The 19498-nt window shown below is 45.2% G+C and overlaps 1 protein-coding gene across 1 annotated transcript; it reads right to left on the bottom strand.

The window, feature by feature from the left end:
• Positions 1–5067: 5067 nt before the first annotated feature.
• Positions 5068–19193, bottom strand: LOC117354510 (oocyte zinc finger protein XlCOF6-like). The gene is made up of 4 exons (XM_033932177.1): positions 19070–19193; positions 13074–13200; positions 9355–9468; positions 5068–7400 (listed from the first exon to the last, which is right to left on the bottom strand). Exons 1-4 carry the CDS (start codon positions 19142–19144, stop codon positions 5341–5343), a joined length of 2376 nt encoding a protein of 791 aa, XP_033788068.1. The 5' UTR covers positions 19145–19193; the 3' UTR covers positions 5068–5340.
• Between the last annotated feature and the right edge of the window lie 305 nt (positions 19194–19498).

Below are 19498 nucleotides of genomic sequence, written 5' to 3'. Positions count from 1 at the left end.
AAAGAGGAAATAGAACGGATGAGCCTAAGCTTAGGAAAACATAACTGCACTAACTTGTTGATGAAAGGTAAGATCCCTAATGAGTAGTAAAAACACTGACAATTCCCCATCGCAAATTTTGAAAAGCCTTCTGAAAAAAAAAATAATAATAATAAGCCTTTAAACACTGACTGAAAGAGTAAAAAGGAAGAACGCTGACGAAAGGTATCAGGAAGGGTGTTCCATAATCGAGGCCCTACTGCACCAAAAACACAAGAGCAAACAGTGCATCTAGACTACGCTACGTGTGTGGAGAAGCGCAAGCCCTCGTGGCTGCGTGTCCGTTACCCGGAGCCGGCGGTTCAGGAGGAGTTGGCGGACGCAGTCTGCTGCGGAGACAATCTTTTTTTGGGGGGGGACAAAGTGGACACACGGCAACAAGAGGGCATCCGTTGAAAATCAGGGGTGGGACATTTCATGGTGACCGAAAGGGTGGTTGAACGCTGAAATAATCTTCCACAACAGATAATTGAGGCCAGCAGCGTGCCAGATTTTAAGAAAAGATGGGATTGGCATATGGGATCTCTTCATGGAGGTAGTTAGGGGGTGGGCCATTAGTGTGGGCAGACTAGATGGGCCGTGGCCCTTTTCTGCCGTCATGTTCTATGTTTCTACCTTCAAAATTTTACTGTTAGTATTCAAAACCCTTTCCACTATGGATACAAGATGCTTTATCAATGGTACCTTACACCCCAGCGTCTTCATCTTATGTATCCTCAAGTATCTAATTTATGTTGGAGACGCTGTGGTCACTTGGGTACCTTTCTTCACATTTGGTGGGATTGTCCGAGGGTAATCCCATATTGGGATATGGTTTTTGAATTGTTGTCTGATATTTTAAATACTACGATTTCTCGAGCTATGGGTAGTGCTCTTTTACATCTACCTTTGGTTTCATTGACTTCTAATACCCATAAATTGGCTTGTTATATCTTTACTGCTGCTCGTCTTTTATTAGCGGCATATTGGAAACAGGCCTTTCCCCCAGGTCGACTTCATTTATTACGAAAAATAGATTTTATTTTTCGTATGTCTAAATTGACGGCATTGACAAAGTCTCGTCTAACTCCCTTTTTCAAGGTGTGGAATCCCTATATTAGGTGGTGTGAATGTCCTTCATGATCTGAGTGTTTAGCTATATTTTTTGTAACCCTATGTGAAAGTTGATTCTGGGGTGGGTTGGGGGGGGGTTATTTTGAACTATGTGATTTTTTTTTTTGCATTGTACTGAAGATTCTAGTACGACTTTATCTTTACGCTAATTTGGGGGTAAGGGGTTGGAGAGAATGTGTCATTGTGGATATCTGTTTGCTGAACCTCTGTGTTTTTGTTTTGTATATTTGAAAAAATTTTCAATAAACAAATTTATAAAAAAAAAACAAAAAAACCCTTTCCACTAATGAACCTCAATTCATTGATAAATTACTCATCCCTTATAGCACTTCGCGTTCTCTCCAGTCCACTAATCAAAAGCTTATAGTGGTCCCCTCTTTGAAAGTTATCGGAACTCGACGACATGATATGTTTTCAGTGATGGCTCCGCAGCTTTGGAGCGCCATGCCTTAGCATTTAAGAGAGGGAAATGACTTGAGCCGTTTTAAAAGTAACTTAAATAGCTTTCTTTTTAAAGAGGCTTTTAATCTTTAAATCATGTTTAAACTTTCTTCTTTGATTTCACTTTTCCCTCCCTATTGTTTTTCCCATATATGGTTCTCCTCTGTACTTAAAAACACTGAATTGTAGTTCTGTTCCCTCTTACCTTATATATTAGTCGGTCTGTAAGTCTATTTGTCTAACCCATTATTTTAAATTTTAAGTCTAATTATATGTTTATATTTTTTTAATCAATTTTGTACTTCGCTTAGTAAAATTAAATAAGTGATTCATCAAATTAAAACAAAACTTGAAACTTGAATAAACTAGTAATTATTGGGTCTCGTTTAGGATTTGCATGCACATCTCGCTAAGTGGTATTCTATAAAGATGTGTGCGTAAATCTTTTCGCGTGCAACAGAAAAGGGTGTGCACGCAGTATTACAGAATTTGGGACATCCGCGCCTAACTTACGGGCGAGGACTTTCACCAGCTTTCAGTTGGTGCAATCCTCATGCCCCGTTCGGCTTGCATCCCGGCGCTGCGCTATAAACAGCAGCTAACTCGATGTCCTGTTTAAAGGAACTGCGCTAAGCGCGCGTGTTTTTCATTGTCCAAATTTGGGTATCTTTTACTGGATCTACTTCAATGTGTGTGAAAATACAGTCTACCCTAGACCGGTGTTTCTCGGCTCGGTCCCAGAGTAACCCCCTTGCCAATCAGGTTCTCAGGATATCCACAATGAATATGGATGAAATAAATTTGCATATAATGGAGGCAGTGTATGCAAATCGAGTTTATGCGTATTCATTGTGGATATCCTGAAAATGTGACTGGCAAGGGGGGCCTAGAGAGTTGCACGGGGACAGAAATCCCACCCATCCCCGCCCCTGCCAGGATCCTCTCTGTCCCCACTTGTCCCTGCCGGGATCCTCTCCGTCCTCACCCGTCCCCGTCAGGATCCTCTCCGTCCCCACCTATACCCACAAGGAATTACCCCCATCCCTGCCCGTCCCCATAAAAAGCAGCAATTACTTCTGACAGGATCATCAATTCCACAGTTTCTTTTGTGTTTGCGCTGCTGTTTTCCTTGTGGAATCTCTTTGGTGGAACCCTTTTTTTGTTTTCTGTTCAGGTAATTAACTTATAAACCCCCTCTTTTACTAAGGCTGACGTGTCCATTATATTATATGGACAAACCCTGCTTCCAAAGCCTTCCATCCCCGTGAGAGTCCCGTTGGCCAGAGGGGGGTCCCTGTGGAGTCCCGTGGGCCAGAGGGGGGTCCCCGTGGGAGTCCCGCTGGCTAGAGGGGGGTCCCAGTGGGAGTCCCGTGGGCCAGAAGGGGGTCCCTGAGGGAGTCCCGTGGGTTAGGGGGGATTCCTGCGATTCCCGTTCCTGTGCAGACCTCTAGGGGGGACTCTGGGACCGAGCCGAGAGACACTGCCCTAGACACGCTGCTTGAAAATTCTCACTCATTGGGACTGGCCATCCTTTACATCTCTAGGGCTGCATTAGAAGAAACCTGGTCAGCCTTGCCCTCTAAAACAAATTTAGGCATCGGGTCCCTGTTACGTGGAGACTGGCGCAGCTTCCCCTTTACCCCTTTTGCCATAATTGTTTCTGCTGCTGCTTTAAATTTGTTATTGAAGGTTTTTGGGCTAGATTACCTGCCCGAATCGGAACAATCCGTTTCCGATTCAGGCAGGTCCGACAAATTCACTAACCTAAAATATGCAGATGGGGGCGATCGGAGGAACGCCCCCATCTGCCTGCATGGATCGCACATGCGCAGACCCATCCTAGCTGCAACTTTTTTTTTTTCTAAACTTTAAACTTTTGCTAGCCCGTGGGTTTAACCCGCTTCGGGTTAAAACCACAGGCTTGCACTGCGGGGAAGGGCGGCAGAGAGCAGGAGAGTCAGGGCGAGCAGGCAGGAGAGATCGGGGCAGGCAGGCAGGGGGGTTCAGGGCTGCAGGAGATTAGAAAGCAGGGCGGCAGAAGGCAGGGCAGTCGCAAAGGGCTTCAGCGACTGGTCCTGAGCAGTCGCTTTTTTGCGAACCCAGTCGGATCGAAAAAAAAAAGTTTAGTGGTTCGCGTCCCTGCCTACTTTGCATGCAGTTCCCCTCATTTGCATGCGCACGCTGGAAGCGGATCGCTACACGATCTAGCTGGTGAATCTAGCCCTTTGTCTAGTAGCGCAGCACGAGTCACCTCGCGATTTTGAATCCCTCTCACTTTAGCTGTTCTCAGCCCACTGGCGCCTCTGCATGCAACAATTTTATTTGGGGTTTTATGAAATTTTTTTTCTACAGCGGTGTGACCTGACCTTTTTGGCCTCAATTCCTGGCTCTCTCAGTAATAATTTTGCTGCAAATGTTTCAAGTTTCAAGTTTTTATTATTATTTGATGAATCGCTTATTCAATTTACTAAGCGATGTACAACATTCTAAAAAAAGTAGGTTACAAAAAAGACTAACGAAATATCATAATTCTTAAAAATAAAAAAAACATGAATCAGGGGGGTAAGAAGGGAAAAGTTACAAATTTTTTCTTAGAGGGAATAAAACAAAGAAGGAGAAAAACAATGGGGTGGGGAAAGATTAAAAACCTGAAGACGTTATGTCATGTCTAAAATTTAAATGCTAAAAGCGTCTTTAAGAAGATAAGATTTTAAGGATTTTTTAAAGGAAGTAAGGTCTTTTTCATCTTTAATATATTGAGGCAATGAGTTCCGCCATTGGGGACCCAATTCATTATCACGATATCAGTAGATTATTCAGCTGAGTTATGGCCCTATTCGTCTTATTTATCTTGCTTTTAGCTCTATGGCCCAGAATCTATAAAAGACACCTAAAGTTTTTAGCGGACTCTCTTTCTACATACTCTCAATTTAAGTGTAGGGTTTGTAGCATAAAGGCAGCCGTGCATTATTTCCTCTGTATCTGCAGGAGTCCTCCTAATTGTGGTTAAACCTCTAAACATTTTCATGAATGGTTTCTTTCCCGCTGCAGTGGGTCCAGGAAGAAGTTCACCAGACCCTGTATCTGTAGTGTCAGTACCACAGTTGGGTCAGTACTGCTGGGTTCATAGACAAAATCGCGCGAGACAACGGCGCGCCGACAACTGAGCGCCAACAACTGAGCGCAAGGTTGACGGCGCGCCGAAGAAAAGCGCTATTTTAAAGGGTTCCGACGGGGGGTGTTGGTGGGGAACCCCCCTATTTTACTTAACAGACATCGCGCTGGCGTTGTGGGGGGTTTGGGGGGTTGTAACCCCCCTCATTATACTTGAAACCGAACTTTTTGCCTGTTTTTTAGGGAAAAAGTTCAGTTTTAAGTATAATGTGGGGGGTTCCACCCCCCCAAAATCCCCACAACACCAGCGCAATGTCTGTTAAGTAAAGTGGGGGGGGGTTCCCCCCCACACCCCCCGTCAGAGCCCTTTAAAATAGTGCTTTTCTTCGGCGAGCCGTCAACCTTGCGCTCAGTTGTCTGCGCGCCGTTGTGTCACGCGATTTACTCCCGTCACCGTACTGCTGTAACACTTCTCACCCTAGTGCTTAAGCATGCTTAAAATTATAGTGGTTGCATTACTGAAATTTGATACAGATTTTATAGAATGGAGTCATCAGGTGAAGGTCCTCATCGAGACCTGGCAAAAAACAATTTCTCTCCCCCCCCTCAGAGATGTACAACAATTAACCAGCTTTACTGCTGAATTTTACGACATGTTACGTCCATTCCAGTGTGTATTCTGCAATGATTTGTGAGGCTTATTTTCTGACTGAAGCTTTTTCCACATTCACTACATGCAAATGGTTTGATTCCTGTGTGAATTCTCTGGTGAACGGTTATGTTTGATTTTTGGCTGAAGCTTTTGCCACACTCAGTACATGTAAAAGGTTTGATTCCTGTGTGGATTATTTGGTGGCTTCTGAGATGTGTCTTTTGACTGAAGCTTTTACCACACTCGGTACATGTAAATGGCTTAACTTCTGTGTGGATTCTCTGGTGCATAGAGAGATGTGCCATCTGACTGAAGCTTTTACCACACTCAGAACAGGTATATGGTTTCACTCCTGTGTGGATTCTCTGGTGCATGGTGAGGTTTCCCTTTATGCTGAAGCTTTTACCACATTCAGAACATGTGTATGGTTTCATTCCTGTGTGGTTTTGCTCATGCATTGCAAGGCTTGTTTTTTTGGTGAAGCTTTTACCACACTCTATACATGTAAAAGATTTTACTCCTGTATGGTTCTGCTCATGTATTATGAGGCTTGATTTATTTGTGAAGCTTTTACCACACTGTGTACATAAAAATCGCTTCACTCCTGCGTGGATTTCATGATGCATTGTGAGATACCCTTTCTGACTGAAGCTTTTACCACACACCAAACATGGAAAGGGCTTTACACCTGTATGTATTCCCAGATGGATTTTGAGGTTATGTTTTTGACTGAAGCTTTTGCCACAGTTTGTACAAATGAATGGTTTTACTCCAGTGTGGTTTTTCTGATGGATTCTGAGACCCCCTTTCTGACTGAAGCTTTTGCCACAGTCTGTACATTGAAATGGCTTTATTCCCGAGTGGCTTCTCTGGTGCACTGTTAGGTGCCCCTTCACATGGAAGCTTTTACCACATTGTGTACATGTATATGGTTTCAGTCCCATGTGAATTCTCTGTTTGTAAGTTTTCTTGCTATGGAATGTTTTAACACCTTCCATACTTGTAACTAATTTCATCTTATTGTGTTTTCTCTGGTGAATTGCAAGGCTTTTTTTGTATATGAAACTTTTATCACATTCAATACATGTATATTTTTTCACTTGTTTGTGGATTTCCTGGTGCATTTTGAGGTTTCCTTTCTGAAAGAAGCTTTTACCACACTCTGCACAGGTAAATGGTTTCACTCCCGAGTGGGTTTTCTCGTGCCTCGTGAGGTGCGTCCTATGGCTGAAGCTTTTACCGCATACAAAACACAGATACGGTTTCGACCCTGTGTGGATTTTCTCGTGCCTTGTGAGGTGTGTCTTGTGGATGAAGCTTTTACCGCACGCAAAACACAGATACGGTTTCGACCCCGTGTGGATTCGTTGATGGGCTGTGAGGTTATCTTTCAGAATAAAGCTTTTACCACAGTCCAGACAAGTATACTGCCTCTCTTCCTTCCAAATTTTCTGTTGTTTTGAAAGGTTTTTCTTCATACAATAGACATATTTATGTTTAGCAGTCGTGACTGATTCCGTAACCGTGTCAGTTTTTGTCTGCTCTGTGAATTTTTTATTATGACTGAAATTGTTCTTGCATTCAATACTTGAACCTGGCCTGTCTCCTAGATGCAAGTTTGTAGTTTTTATGCCTATTTTCTGCTGTCTCAGTAGTCCTCTCTTTTGGCCGAAGTCTTCCCTACAGTCTGTACATGCACACGGTCTCTCTTTGGGATCAGCTCTCGGCCTTGTTATCAAAGTCACATGATCACTGAGGAATCTCTCACATACACTGCGTAAACATCGTTGATCTTTCATCCGATTTCTCTGCTCTTTTAATGTTTGTATGATATTACTGGTACTGTGGTCACACAGAGCCAAGTCTCTTGTATATTTTTGTTTATTTTCTCGGAGCCATTGTTTCCCCTCACTTTTTTCCAGGTCTGCACAGAAAGAAGTTTCCTCTTTGACCGTTCCTGATGACACCTCTTCCCCTTCAGGCTTTGCACTGAGCTCCCAGGGATGTGTTTCTGTATCACTGTTTCTGAGATCATGCTTTTCTAGATTTAAAAAAAGTGAACATTTTGGCATTATTGCAGGAGAAGAATGAGTTCAGCAATACAATACCCCTTTGTAAATTAGCCATCCCCTTCTATGCTGGGTATACATTTCCAAGCTGATCACTTCTAGACATGCAGATAGAATCTATGATCACATACAAGTCAATATTTAAGAATATATGAATTGCCATAATGGGGCAGATCGAAGGTCCATCAAACCCAGTATCCAATCCAGTGGCCAATCCAGGTCACAAGTACACATCAGAAACCCAAAGAATAGCAACATTCCAGAGTTGAGATTGTGATGTCATAAAGCCTCATTCCACCAATGCCTAAGAGCAGCCTCATCAGTGATGTCACAATGGCTTCATTATCCCACACTTGACTCACATAAAAACATAAGAATTGCCATACTGGGACAGACTGAAGGTCCATCAAACCCAGTATCCAACCCAGTGGCCAACCCAGGTCACAAGTACCCATCAGAAACCCAAAGAGTAGCAACATTCCAGAGCTGAGATTGTGATGTCATAAAGCCTCATTCCACCAGTGCCTAAGAGCCAACCTCATCAGTGATGTCACAATGGCTTGATTGTCCTATACTGGCTCACTTTTACTACATTTTGATTTCTAGAGTGGTGCATTGGTTAAAGCTGTGGGAGGGCACAATCAAAAAAAACCATGTAAGTCCCTTTGTGGCCTAAGGCCTTAAACGTTGAAAGCAGAAGCAGGAAAAGTGTCCATAACCAAAACAAACGTCCTTGTTTTGATAATGGCCTGCCTCTACATTCAGCTGTTTAAACGCCCAGCCAACCACTATGTCTACAAGTACACCCCACAACATCTACACTTATACCCCATAATGAACCAAAAAAACACATAAGCCCAAAACGTCCAACACAAGGGCTTTTAGGCGAAGGAGGAGCCAGTCCTTCGCCTAAAAGCTGGATTTTGTAACAGGTGTCTGTCAAAAACAACACCGGTTACAGAATCCACACCAACCCCCCCGCCACACACACACACACACAACATCGGGCAGGAGGGAACCCAAGCCCCCCTGCCCCGGGCAGCCGCAGCACCCCCAACGACATCGGGGCAAGAGGGAGCCCAAGCCCTCTTGCTCCGGCGATCGTGCACCCCCCCCACTGAGTACGATCGGGCCAGAAGGGAGCCCTCGACACAACCCCCCCGAACCCCTGATCGTTCCCCCCGCCGACCCGCAACCCCCCCGGCCGACCCCACAACCCCCCCCACCCCAACCCCCCCTCTTCCCCGTACGTTCAACATTGGCCGGACAGATGGGTGCCAAGCCCATCCATCCGGCAGGCCAGCTGGGTCCAGAATGGGGCCGGATTGGCCCATGCGGCAGAAACCCCGCCCACAGGTGGGGCCTGAGGCGCCTGGGCCAATCAGAATAGGCCCGGGAGCCTTAGGCTCCTCCTGTGGGCGTGGCCTTAAGCACATGGAGATTGGGCATCTCTCCTGCTGCGGGTTGCGGCAGTTCGGGTAGAGGGGTGATCGCATCGTGGTAGGGAAAGGCCTAAGCTGGTTTTAGATACGTCTAAAAACCAGCTTTGGTTATGGGTACATAGTAACAAAGTAACATAGTAGATGACGGCAGATAAAGACCCGAATGGTCCATCCAGTCTTGGCGATCAGGCTTTTTGATCGTCCAGTACCCATTTAGGCCACTTTTTAGACGTGGTTTTTTTTTTTTTTATTATGAACCCCAAAGCCTCAGCACCCTGAGATTGTGGGTTCAAACCCACGTTGCTCCTTGTGACCCTGGGCAAGTCACTTAATCCCTCCATTGCCCCAGGTACAATAGGCAGAGGGTGAGCCCTCCAGGACACCAGATAGGGAAAAATGCTTCAGTGCCTGTTTAAATTCATATAAACTGTTCTGAGCTCCCTCGGGAGAACCGTAGAGAAAACTGAGTAAATAAAATAATCACCTGCATGTGAGTGAGTAGCTTCTCTCTCCGATGCCTTTGGATCCCAGACATGTGGCTCTTCCTCTTGTTTAATCCTCAGTAGTAGTTCAGAGTTGAAGCTTTCATGGCCTGTGCCTATGGATTACAAAACAATTGAGCTTGATTTCCCTTATGTTCACGGATAAATGCAGAGCAGCAATTCTCAGGGCGCTGCCCATGATGTGGGAGGGGGAGGTTCTGATGCAAGATACTACAATAGGTTGATAATAATGGATAATCCTAAATGGAGGAAAAGATCTCAGATACACCAATAAGGGAACATGTAGTTTTTCACCCTGTAATCATGTGGTGTTGGGTTTCTTTCATCGATCAAAAACCTCCACTATTTATGAATTAGCTAACCATTAATAACATTTTCTTAATCTATATATATAAAATCGGAGGTATGTATGTGTGTATGTATGTATGTATGTGTGTGTGTGTGTATGTGCCGCGATCACGCAAAAACGGCTTGACCGATTTGAACGAAACTTGGTATGCAGATCCCTCACTACCTGGGGTGATATGTTCTGGGGGTCTCGCGGCCCACCTGCACACGTGGGCGGAGCTACAAACAGAACATCAGATTTCACCCATTCATGTCAATGGAAAAAATGTAAAAAGCTGCCATTCTCACAGTAATTCAAAAACGGCTTGACCGATTTGAACGAAACTTGGTATGCAGATCCCTCACTACCTGGGGTGATATGTTCTGGGGTCTCTTCACCCAAGAATTTATATGTTCTTGCTCCTGGAGGTGAAACTAAAATTGTTGTTTATAATCAAGTTTTGTGTTAGTTGTATTGTATTCATTTTGTCAAATATTTCACATTATAATTTGAATATTGTACTTTTTATAAAGCTGTAAAAAAATAATTTCATTCACCACTATAAAGTATCTTTATTTGAATCCATTTACAGTGTTATTGCTATAATTAAATACCCGTGCAACGCCGGGGCATCAGCTAGTTTTTATATATTTTTAAACTTTAATGTATTTTTAGATCAATGGTAGCTTATTTAACATTTGAAATGACACTCATGGTATTACTATCTAGTGGTTAATACCATGAGTGAAGCACAGCGTGCAGGCGTCTCCGATAACTAATAAGGGCAAGGAAGAGGGAAAACAAAATAAGAACTGGTTTTGAACATGAGTGGGACAAAAGCATTTTTTTATTTTTATTTTTTTATTTTAAAGACGAGTTATTAAGAAACACGGAGCGTCGTAACATTTGTGAGGCTGAGAAGAGAGCAGCCTTGTGAACCTACCGCGTCGGCCATATTCAAAAACTTGCGTGCCAAAAAAAAAAACCAACTACACGTGCGCATTGGAGGGAATTTAAAGGGAACGCCGATTCGAGGGTGAGAAGCGCATGCGTGGAAACAGAACAAAAAATAGATTGTGACGAAAAATAAGCTAATAGAAAATTATGTAAAACACTGAAAGAAAAGACAGACAGAGTAAAAAAAAAAAAAGTGTAATATGCAAACCATGCACGGTGTGGAGTAATGAGAAGAATGTGGAAACGAGAGGTTGGAAAATCCTCAGGACACTGTATATGTTGTGTACATGACAGGATACAAAGAAGCCATTGGTTAGCCTGGTGACGGGACAAAAGTGCGCGGGACAAACACGCGCCGACATTTGAGAGCAGACAATTGAGCGCAAGACTCCAGCGCGCGCCGCCGTAAAAGCTTATTTTAAAGGGCTCCGATGGGGGGTGAGGGGGAACCCCTCCATTTTACTTAATAGTGTTAGCGCTGCCGTGTTTGGGGGGTATGGGGGTGTAACCCCCACATTATACAGAAAACTTAACTTTTCCCCTAAAAAATAGGTAAAAAGTTGTTTCCTCTATAATGGGGGGTTACAACCCCCCAAAACCACCCCCAACGGCAGCGCAAACACTATTAAGTAAACTGGGGGGGTTCCCCCCTCACACACCCCGTCGGAGCCCTTTAAAATAAGCTTTTACGGTGGCACGCTGGAGTCTTGCGTTCAATTGTCTGCTCTCAAATGTCAGCGCGCCTTTGTCCCACGCGCTTATGACTGTGAATCAGTTAGCCTTGTTTTAGGACCTATGTTTGAAAACTTGTATCTTTTTGTGAAAAGAAGGAAGACCCCCATATCGAGAATTCATTATATTAACTAGTCTCATCCTTATTTGGAAAGGACAAGTCCTGCAAAAAAAGGAGTTAACTTAAAACTGATAAAAATAATCATGACATTTGTACTGGAGAACTTGTATCTTTTTCAAAACACATTGTATAGGCTTGTCTCATTCATATTTTAAGTGACGCAGATCCTGCAAAAAGAAAGAGGTTGGCAAAAAAACAAAGAGCCTTAGGCCCTTCACTGGCGCATCCCAGGATGCACTAGGAAGGGGAAGGCCTGCCATTTTGGAAGAGGTAGGCCTGTCAGCTGGAATGGGGAGACGTCCCTCCGGCTGAACTTCCTGAATAAGATAGAGAGGGACATGGGGTCGTTGGGAACACAGGGGGAAGTGTCGAGGGGGTTGGGTGACAGCGGAAGGGAGTGGGCATCCTTCCCTCTATGGGTGGGGGGAGGGGAAGCAGAGTTAGGGCACTGTGCAAGCACAACAGGAGACAGTAAGCATCTCTCCTGCTGCCAGGGGTGGGTGTCTGGAGGTTGTGCGAGCACAGCGGGAGAGAGTGGGCATCTCTCCAACCGATCTTTGATTTGGCGTTTGTTTTTTTATTTTAATTTGCGTGGGGGAGGGGGTTCTGAGCTGTCAAAAACCTTACTTTCCTGTCTGCCTGAGCCAATCAGCGCTCAGGAACTGATCAGAAAGCAAGGCTATGACATCACAGACATGTTGGCAAACTTTGGCTGCAAATGTGGCACAACGAGGTTAGAGAATCGCTCGGAGTGCTCATTTTAATATTAATGACTTAGTTGTACTACATTTGCATGGCAGTAACAGAGACTGCTAGAAAACTCGGAAAAGACCACGATAAACCATTTTGAAAAATCCGCTGCCAAAATACATGCACGCTAAACCAGCTGGAAACTGGTTTAGCGAGCACATTTTAGTTTTGAGAATCTTCCCCTCAGACCTTTTCAACTCTCTCTGAGACATAAGTTTTCAAAAGATCCATAAGATACTGTGATTTTCCACAAATATGTGCAAACTTATGACACAGGATGGTCTAAAGCAGAACTTCCCAAACTGTGAATCAGGACCCCAAACGACATCACTAAACCTGCCTTTGCAGTCACACCCTAGGTAGGCTCAACATAGGCGCATCATTATTCTAAGGCAGGGGTGTCAAAGTCCCTCCTGGAGGGCCGCAATCTAGTCGGATTTTCAGGATTTCCCCAATGAATATGCATGAGATCTATTTGCATGCACTGCTTTCATTGTATGCTAATAGATCTCATGCATATTCATTGGGGAAATCCTGAAAACCCGACTGGATTGCGGCCCTCCAGGAGGGACTTTGACACCCCTGTTCTAAGGGGTTCTCAATTTTATTTGGTCACAATCATGGAGTCACAGCCACATAAAGATCTGGAAGCCCTGATCCAAATATTCCTCAGTTCTTGCTAGCACTGTGCCACCTTTAGACAGAACAGAATTAGGACAGACCTTGATCACATGTGGAAGTTTCCGACTCAAATTACTTTTATTAAATCAACCCTTATGTCTACTAAAAATGCTGATAGCCACAATCCCTACCTAGTGAGATCAGGGTCTCATAATTCTCCTTCATCACCTCCCTGTAAAGCTCCTTCTGGCCTTCATCCAAATACCGCCACTGCTCCTGGGAGAAATAGACAGTGATGTCCTCAAACGTCACTGGCACCTGAAACACAAACCAGAAACAAACTCAGTAACTTGTAGAGTTCAGAATATATTATATTTATCCAAGGACAAGCAGGAAGTATATTCTCACATGTGGGTGACATCATCCACAGAACCCAGCATGGACAGTCAAAAAGTGTACTGTCACTTTAAAACTGATGTCGGCTCATAGGACTATTGGTTTTCAGTTTTTCTGCAGAGCTAATAAGCTGTAATTTAGAGTCTCTCTAGGCATGTAGATAACTGGGTGGCTGGTGGGCGTGAGGATCGCCTGGTCACTTGCCTACCTGGTGCGAAGGTGGCGGGCTTCACGCGTCACATAGATAGGATTTTAGATAGTACTGGGGAGGAGCCAGCTGTCTTGGTACATATAGGTACCAATGACATAAGAAAATGTAGGAGGGAGGTTCTGGAAGCCAAATTTAGGTTCTTAGGAAGAAAGCTGAAATCTAGATCCTCCAGGGAAGCATTTTCAGAAATGCTCCCAGTTCCAGCCCAGGACTCAAAAGTCAGGTTGAGCTCCGACGTCTCGATGTGTGGTTGAGACGATGGTGCAGGGATGAGGGATTTAGATTTATGGTGTCAGGTCAAAAGTGCGCCGGGACAAAGGCGCGCCCAAACAATTGAGCGCAGCGCGGAGGTGTGCACCGCTCAAAATTAATGTTTTCAGGGCTCCAACGGGGGGGCGGGGGGGGTAACCCCCCCAATTTACTTAATAGACATCGCGCCGTGTTGTGGGGGCGTTGTGGGGGGTGTGGGGGGTTGTAACCCCCCACATTTTACTGAAAACTTCACTTTTTCCCTGTTTTTAGGGAAAAAGTTAAGTTTACAGTAAAATGTGGAGGGTTACAACCCCCCATAACGCCCCCACAACACGGCGCGATGTCTATTAAGTAAAGTGGGGGGGGTTCCCCAACAAAACCCCCCGTCGGAGCCCCTAAAAACAATAATTTTGAGCGGCGCGCACCTCCACGCTGCGCTCAATTGTCTGGGCGCGCCTTTGTCTTTCACGCCGTTGTCTATGAACCAGATTTATTAGGAACTGGGCAACCTTCTGGGAAAGGGGGAGCTTGTTCTGAAAGGATGGACTCCACCTTAACTGGGATGGAACCAGGCTGTTGGCGCTAACGTTTAAAAAAGGAGATAGAGAAGCTTTTAAACTGAGATGGGGAAGCCGACAGTTGCCCAGGAGCGGATGGTTCGGTGTGAGGTATCCTTGGAGGATACTATTGAAACAGGATATTTAGGGAGTCCCAATGGAGAGGTTTTAATAATGGTGAAAAAAAGCCAGGAGGGTTTTTTATTTATTTGCATTTAAAACAATTTATCAAGAAAACTTCTTGTACAGAATATTTAAAAAGAAATTTCAGTTATAATACATTAAAACAAAAAGGAAATATAAGAATTCTAATGCGTGAATAATGAAATTGAATCATCTTAAAGAGGAAAAGCAATTATTTAACTGCGGTAGTAAGAGTATTTCTAATTACTTTAAGTCATTGTTGTTACTTCAACGCGTTTCATGGTGAGAAACCCAGTTAACTGTGATGGTTCAAAGAATACATATGTATTAGATCTATATTTGACAATACATTTGCAATGCTATCGCAAAAGAAAAATATCCCTATCATTGTTACTCCTGGTTTAAGAAGCAAGAACTGTTGTCTACGTTTTTGGGTTTCCTTTGTCACGTCTGGGAACATCTGTATCTTTTAGTCCAAGAAATTCTTTATGTCTGTTTTCAAAAAACCAGTTTCAATAACCAATCTCTATCAGGTGATAGAACCACCGTAAGTATTAAGGTAGCAGGTTTTATTAACTCCTTTAAGGATGTTTCCAAGATTGCTGGTTTTGTACCAGCGGAGAGGACTCTTCTTGTGCTTTCCTTGGAAGATAAAATGTTCGTGCAAAAGGAGGAAGCATATCTTCAGAGAAGTTATAAAATTCGCAGATGACACAAAACTTTTTAGTGGGGTTAGGACTAAGGAGGGTTGTGAAGATTTACAAAGGGACCTGAACAAACTGGGAGAGTGGGCAAGTAAATGGCAGATGAAGTTTAAGGTAGAGAAATGTAAAGTCTTACATGTAGGAAACAGAAACCTGATGTAGTAATGGGTGAAAGTAGCCAAGAGAAGGACTTAGGGGTACTGGTGGACAAAACAATGAAGCCATCGGCACCTGTGCGCAGCGGCCTCTAAGAAGGCAAACAGAATGCTAGGTATTATCAAGAAAGGTATTACGACCAGAACGAAGGACATAATCCTGCCGTTGTATCGGGCGATGGTGCGCCCGCATCTGGAGTACTGCATCCAATATTGGTCACCATACCTTAAGAAGGATATGGTGATACTCGAGAGGGTTCAAAGAGAGCGACACATTTGATAAAAGGTATGGAAAACCTTTCATATGCTGAAAGATTGGAGAAACTAGGGCTCTTTTCCCTAAAAAAACGGAGACTTAGAGGGGACATGATAGAGACTTACCAGATCATGAAGGGCATAGATAAAGTGGAGAGGGACAGATTCTTAAACTTTCGAAGACTACAAGAACAAGAGGGCATTCGCAAAAATTGAAAGGGGACAGATTCAGAACCAATACTAGGAAGTTCTTCTTCACCCAAAGGGTGGTGGACACCTGGAATGCGCTTCCAGAGGGCGTGATAGGACAGAGTACAGTATTGGGGTTCAAGAAGGGATTAGATGACTTCCGGAAGGAAAAGGGGATTGACAGGTATAGATAGAGGATCACTATACAGGTCCTGGACCTGTATGGGCCACCGTGTGAGTGGAATGCTGGGCACGATGGACCTCTGGTCTGACCCAGCAGAGGCATTGCTTATGTTCTTAAGCCAGGAGGGTTTAAGAGGAAGGCAGAGTAAAAGACTCAAATTTTCCCTGTCTTCTCAGCAGCCGATAGTTGCAAGGAAAACCCACAATCTGAAGTGTCAGTTACTGGGCAGTTACTGGGCAGACTTGTACGGTCTGTGTCTGTGCATGGCCGTTTGGAGGAGGATGGGCTGGAGTAAGTCTTAACAGAGATTTCGGCAGTTGGAACCCAAGCACAGTACCGGGTAAAGCTTTGGATTCTCGCCTCAGAAATAGCTAAGAAGAAGAAAAAAAAAAAAATTTAAATTGAATCAGGTTGGGCAGACTGGATGGACCATTCGGGTCTTTATCTGCCGTCATCTACTATGTTACTATGTTACTATGTGTCTGTATACAAATGCTAGAAGCCTCAAAAATAAAATAGGAGAGTTAAGAGTATATAGCACTGAATGATGAGGTAGATATAATAGGCATCTCAGAGACCTGGGGCTCCTTTTACGAAGCCGCCTCCTCTTGAGCAGGCGGTAGTTTTTCGGCTAGTGCAGGGGTTAGCGCATGATAGAACGTCGCGGTGCGATAAAAGGAGCCCCTGGTGGAAGGAGGACAATCCATGGGACACTGTGGGCTCCTTTTACGAAGGTGTGTTAGCGGTTTTAGCCGAAAATCTACCGCCTGCTCAAAAGGAGGCGGCAGCGGCTGGCGCGCAGGGCAATTTAGCGCGCCTTTGTAAAAGGAGCCCTGTGTTACCTGGGTACAAATTATATCGCAAGGATAGAGTAGATGAAATGGGAGGTGGGGGTTGCGCTATATGTTAAAGAGGGAATTGAATCAGACCAAATAAACATTCTGCACGACTTCGATAGCAGTGTGGAATCCTTATGGACAGAAATTCCATGTGCGAAAGGAAGGAATATAAAGGTAGGGTTAGATTACCGTCCCCCCGGGACAAAATGAGCAGACAGACGAAGAAATGTTTTCAGAGATGAGGAAAGCTGGAGAATTGGGCAACAGTATAATAATGGGTGATTTCAATTACTATAAAGCAAAAAAACAAGCCTGCTCCAAAAAGATCATGCAGACAGTTAGAACATAAGAACATAAGAATTTGCCTCCACTAGGTCAGACCAGAGGTCCATCCTGCCCAGCGGTCCGCTCCCGCGGCGGCCCATCAGGTCCGCGACCCGTGAAGTGGTTTCTGACCTCTTCTATAACCTACCTCAAGTTCTATCTGTACCCCTCTATCCCCTTTTCCTCCAGGAACCTATCTAAACCTTCCTTGAACCCCTGTACCGAGTTCTGGCCTATCACATCCTCCGGAAGCGAGTTCCATGCATCTACCACCCTCTGAGTAAAAAAGAACTTCCTGGCATTTGTACTAAACCTGTCCCCTTTCAATTTCTCCGAGTGACCCCTAGTGCTTGAGGCTCCCCACAGTTTGAAGAATCTGTTCTTATTCACTTTCTCTATGCCCTTTAGGATTTTGAAGGTTTCTATCATGTCCCCTCTAAGTCTCCTCTTCTCCTAGAAGATGCCAGAACATCTGACTGTAAAAGCAAAGCAAATGATCATTGGGAATACACAGAGCAGTGGAGAAAATGCGGTTTTTCGCCTGCGAAAAGGCAGGGGAGGCAGGAGAGGGCAGCTGGAGCACTGGCGGGTGCAGAAAATCCCTCGCGGTCTGCTCCAACCGCCTCTTCCTGTAGTAAAGTCAGGCTACACCAGGGATCTCAAAGTCCCTCCTCGAGGGCCGCAATCCAGTCAGGTTTTCAGGATTTCCCCAATGAATATGCATGAGATCTATTAGCATGTGGCCCTCGAGGAGGGACTTTGACACCTCTGGGCTACACCAAATCAGGAGCTGCTTTGACACGCAGCTCCTGATTGGTGTAGCCCAACTTTACTACAGGAAGAGACGGTCGGAGCAGACCACGAATGAGCGAGTCAATGAACTGCGCATTCTCGGGGGAACCCTGTATTCTAAATGAGGTCTCCCCAGAGTTTTATACAGGAGCGTCAATATTTCCCCGGTGGCCTTGCGAGGGTGAGAGGCGCCCCTCCCCTGCCTGTGCCCCCCTCCCCCGCTCCTTCCCTGCACTTCCTTTTTTAGTACGAAAATGATCTGAACCCATTATTTTAGAATAGCTCTTCTTTCCCTTCGCAATTTTTCTACAGAAGGAGAAAACCTCTCTGACGTTTATGTCATGATCTGAAATTCAAATGGGAGGTTGCAGACGGAGAAGGGAAGCAGGAGAGAGGGAGGGGGATAGAAAGTGTATCTAAAGAGATCACAAGAAACAGAGAGCCTAAAGGCAGAGGAGAGGCAGAAGACCATGAGGGGCTGCAGGGAAGAAAGAGCAGAAGTGTCTCTTCTGGATCCCCAGGGTGGGATTGAGCAGTGCCAGGCTCCTTTTCTCTTCTGCCTGGCACTGCATTCCCTGCTGCCCGTCTCCTGCCCTTCTCCAGCCCTAACTCAGTGCAGGGCTCGGCTGCTCTCCTAAAGGGGGAAGAGAAGAGAAGCGAGAAAGAGGGAGGAACATGGAAATATAATCTAAAGAGGTCAGGAAGCAGAAATTGAGCTAATCATGAAGCCAAAGAGCCCAAAGGGCTGCAAGGAAGAAAGAGCAGAAGTGTCTCTTCTGGAGCCCCAGGGAGGGATTGAGCAGTGCTAGACTCCTTTCCTCTTCTGCTTGCCCCTTAGCTTTGCCTGGCACTGCATCACCTCCTGCCCTTCTCCAGCTCTGACTCAGTGCAGGACTCACTCAGCTTCTCTCCTAATGGCTTGTAGCGGGGAGGGAAGGAGGAAGAGAGAAATAGGAGAGAGGGAGGAGGATGGGAAGTGAAAAATCAAGAGATCACAGGAAGCAGAAACTGAGAGCATCATAAAGGCAAAGGAGATCCAGGAAGAAGAGCCCGAGGGGCTGCAGGGAAGAAAGAGCAGAAGTGTCTCTTCTGGATCCCCGGGGAGGGATTGAGCAGTGCCAGGCTCCTTTCCTCTTCTGCCTGGAAAGTGCCTCCCCTGCTGCCCACCTCCTGCCAGTCTCCTACCTGAGGAGCAGGAAGCCCTGCGGCCATCCTCCTGCCCTTCTCCACTGCACCAGCTCCCTCCATTCCTCCCTGCATGGCTTTGCTGGGTCAGAGCAAGGCTCAGCTTGTCTCCTAATGGCTTCAGACAGAGAAAGGAACAGGAAGGCGGAAGTCTGGGAACAGATCAGAGCTTAGAAACAGGAGAGAGGGAGGGAGGTTGGAAGAGCCACTTCTGACTGCTGCCATCTACTGCACCCTCCCAGCAGAGAAATTGATCCAGTACAATCCCCAAACTCAGTCCAAGAGTCTGTGTATTACAGGGGAGAAGGTTATCATGCCGCTGTACCGGGCTATGGTGCGCCCTCAGCTGGAGTACTGCGTCCAGCACTGGTCGCAATACATGAAGAAGGACACGGTACTACTCGAAAGGGTCCAGAGAAGAGTGACTAA

Source organism: Geotrypetes seraphini, chromosome 2 (genome assembly GCF_902459505.1).
Source record: "Geotrypetes seraphini chromosome 2, aGeoSer1.1, whole genome shotgun sequence".
Classification (NCBI taxonomy): Eukaryota; Metazoa; Chordata; class Amphibia; order Gymnophiona; family Dermophiidae; genus Geotrypetes; species Geotrypetes seraphini.
The sequence above is the reverse complement of the archived record's forward strand: the minus strand, read 5'-3'. Positions and strand labels throughout refer to the sequence as shown.

What these genes read in the sequence shown, in the direction of transcription:
- LOC117354510 (XM_033932177.1), bottom strand. Translation starts at nt 19,144, where the DNA reads ATGCAGGGAGGAATGGAGGGAGCTGGTGCAGTGGAGAAGGGCAGGAGG. An exon ending in CAGGGCTTCCTGCTCCTCAG is followed by an intron (nt 13,201 to 19,069) that starts GTAGGAGACTGG and finishes TTTGTGTTTCAG; the next exon opens with GTGCCAGTGACGTTTGAGGA. An exon ending in TGAGACCCTGATCTCACTAG is followed by an intron (nt 9,469 to 13,073) that starts GTAGGGATTGTG and finishes TGTAATCCATAG; the next exon opens with GCACAGGCCATGAAAGCTTC.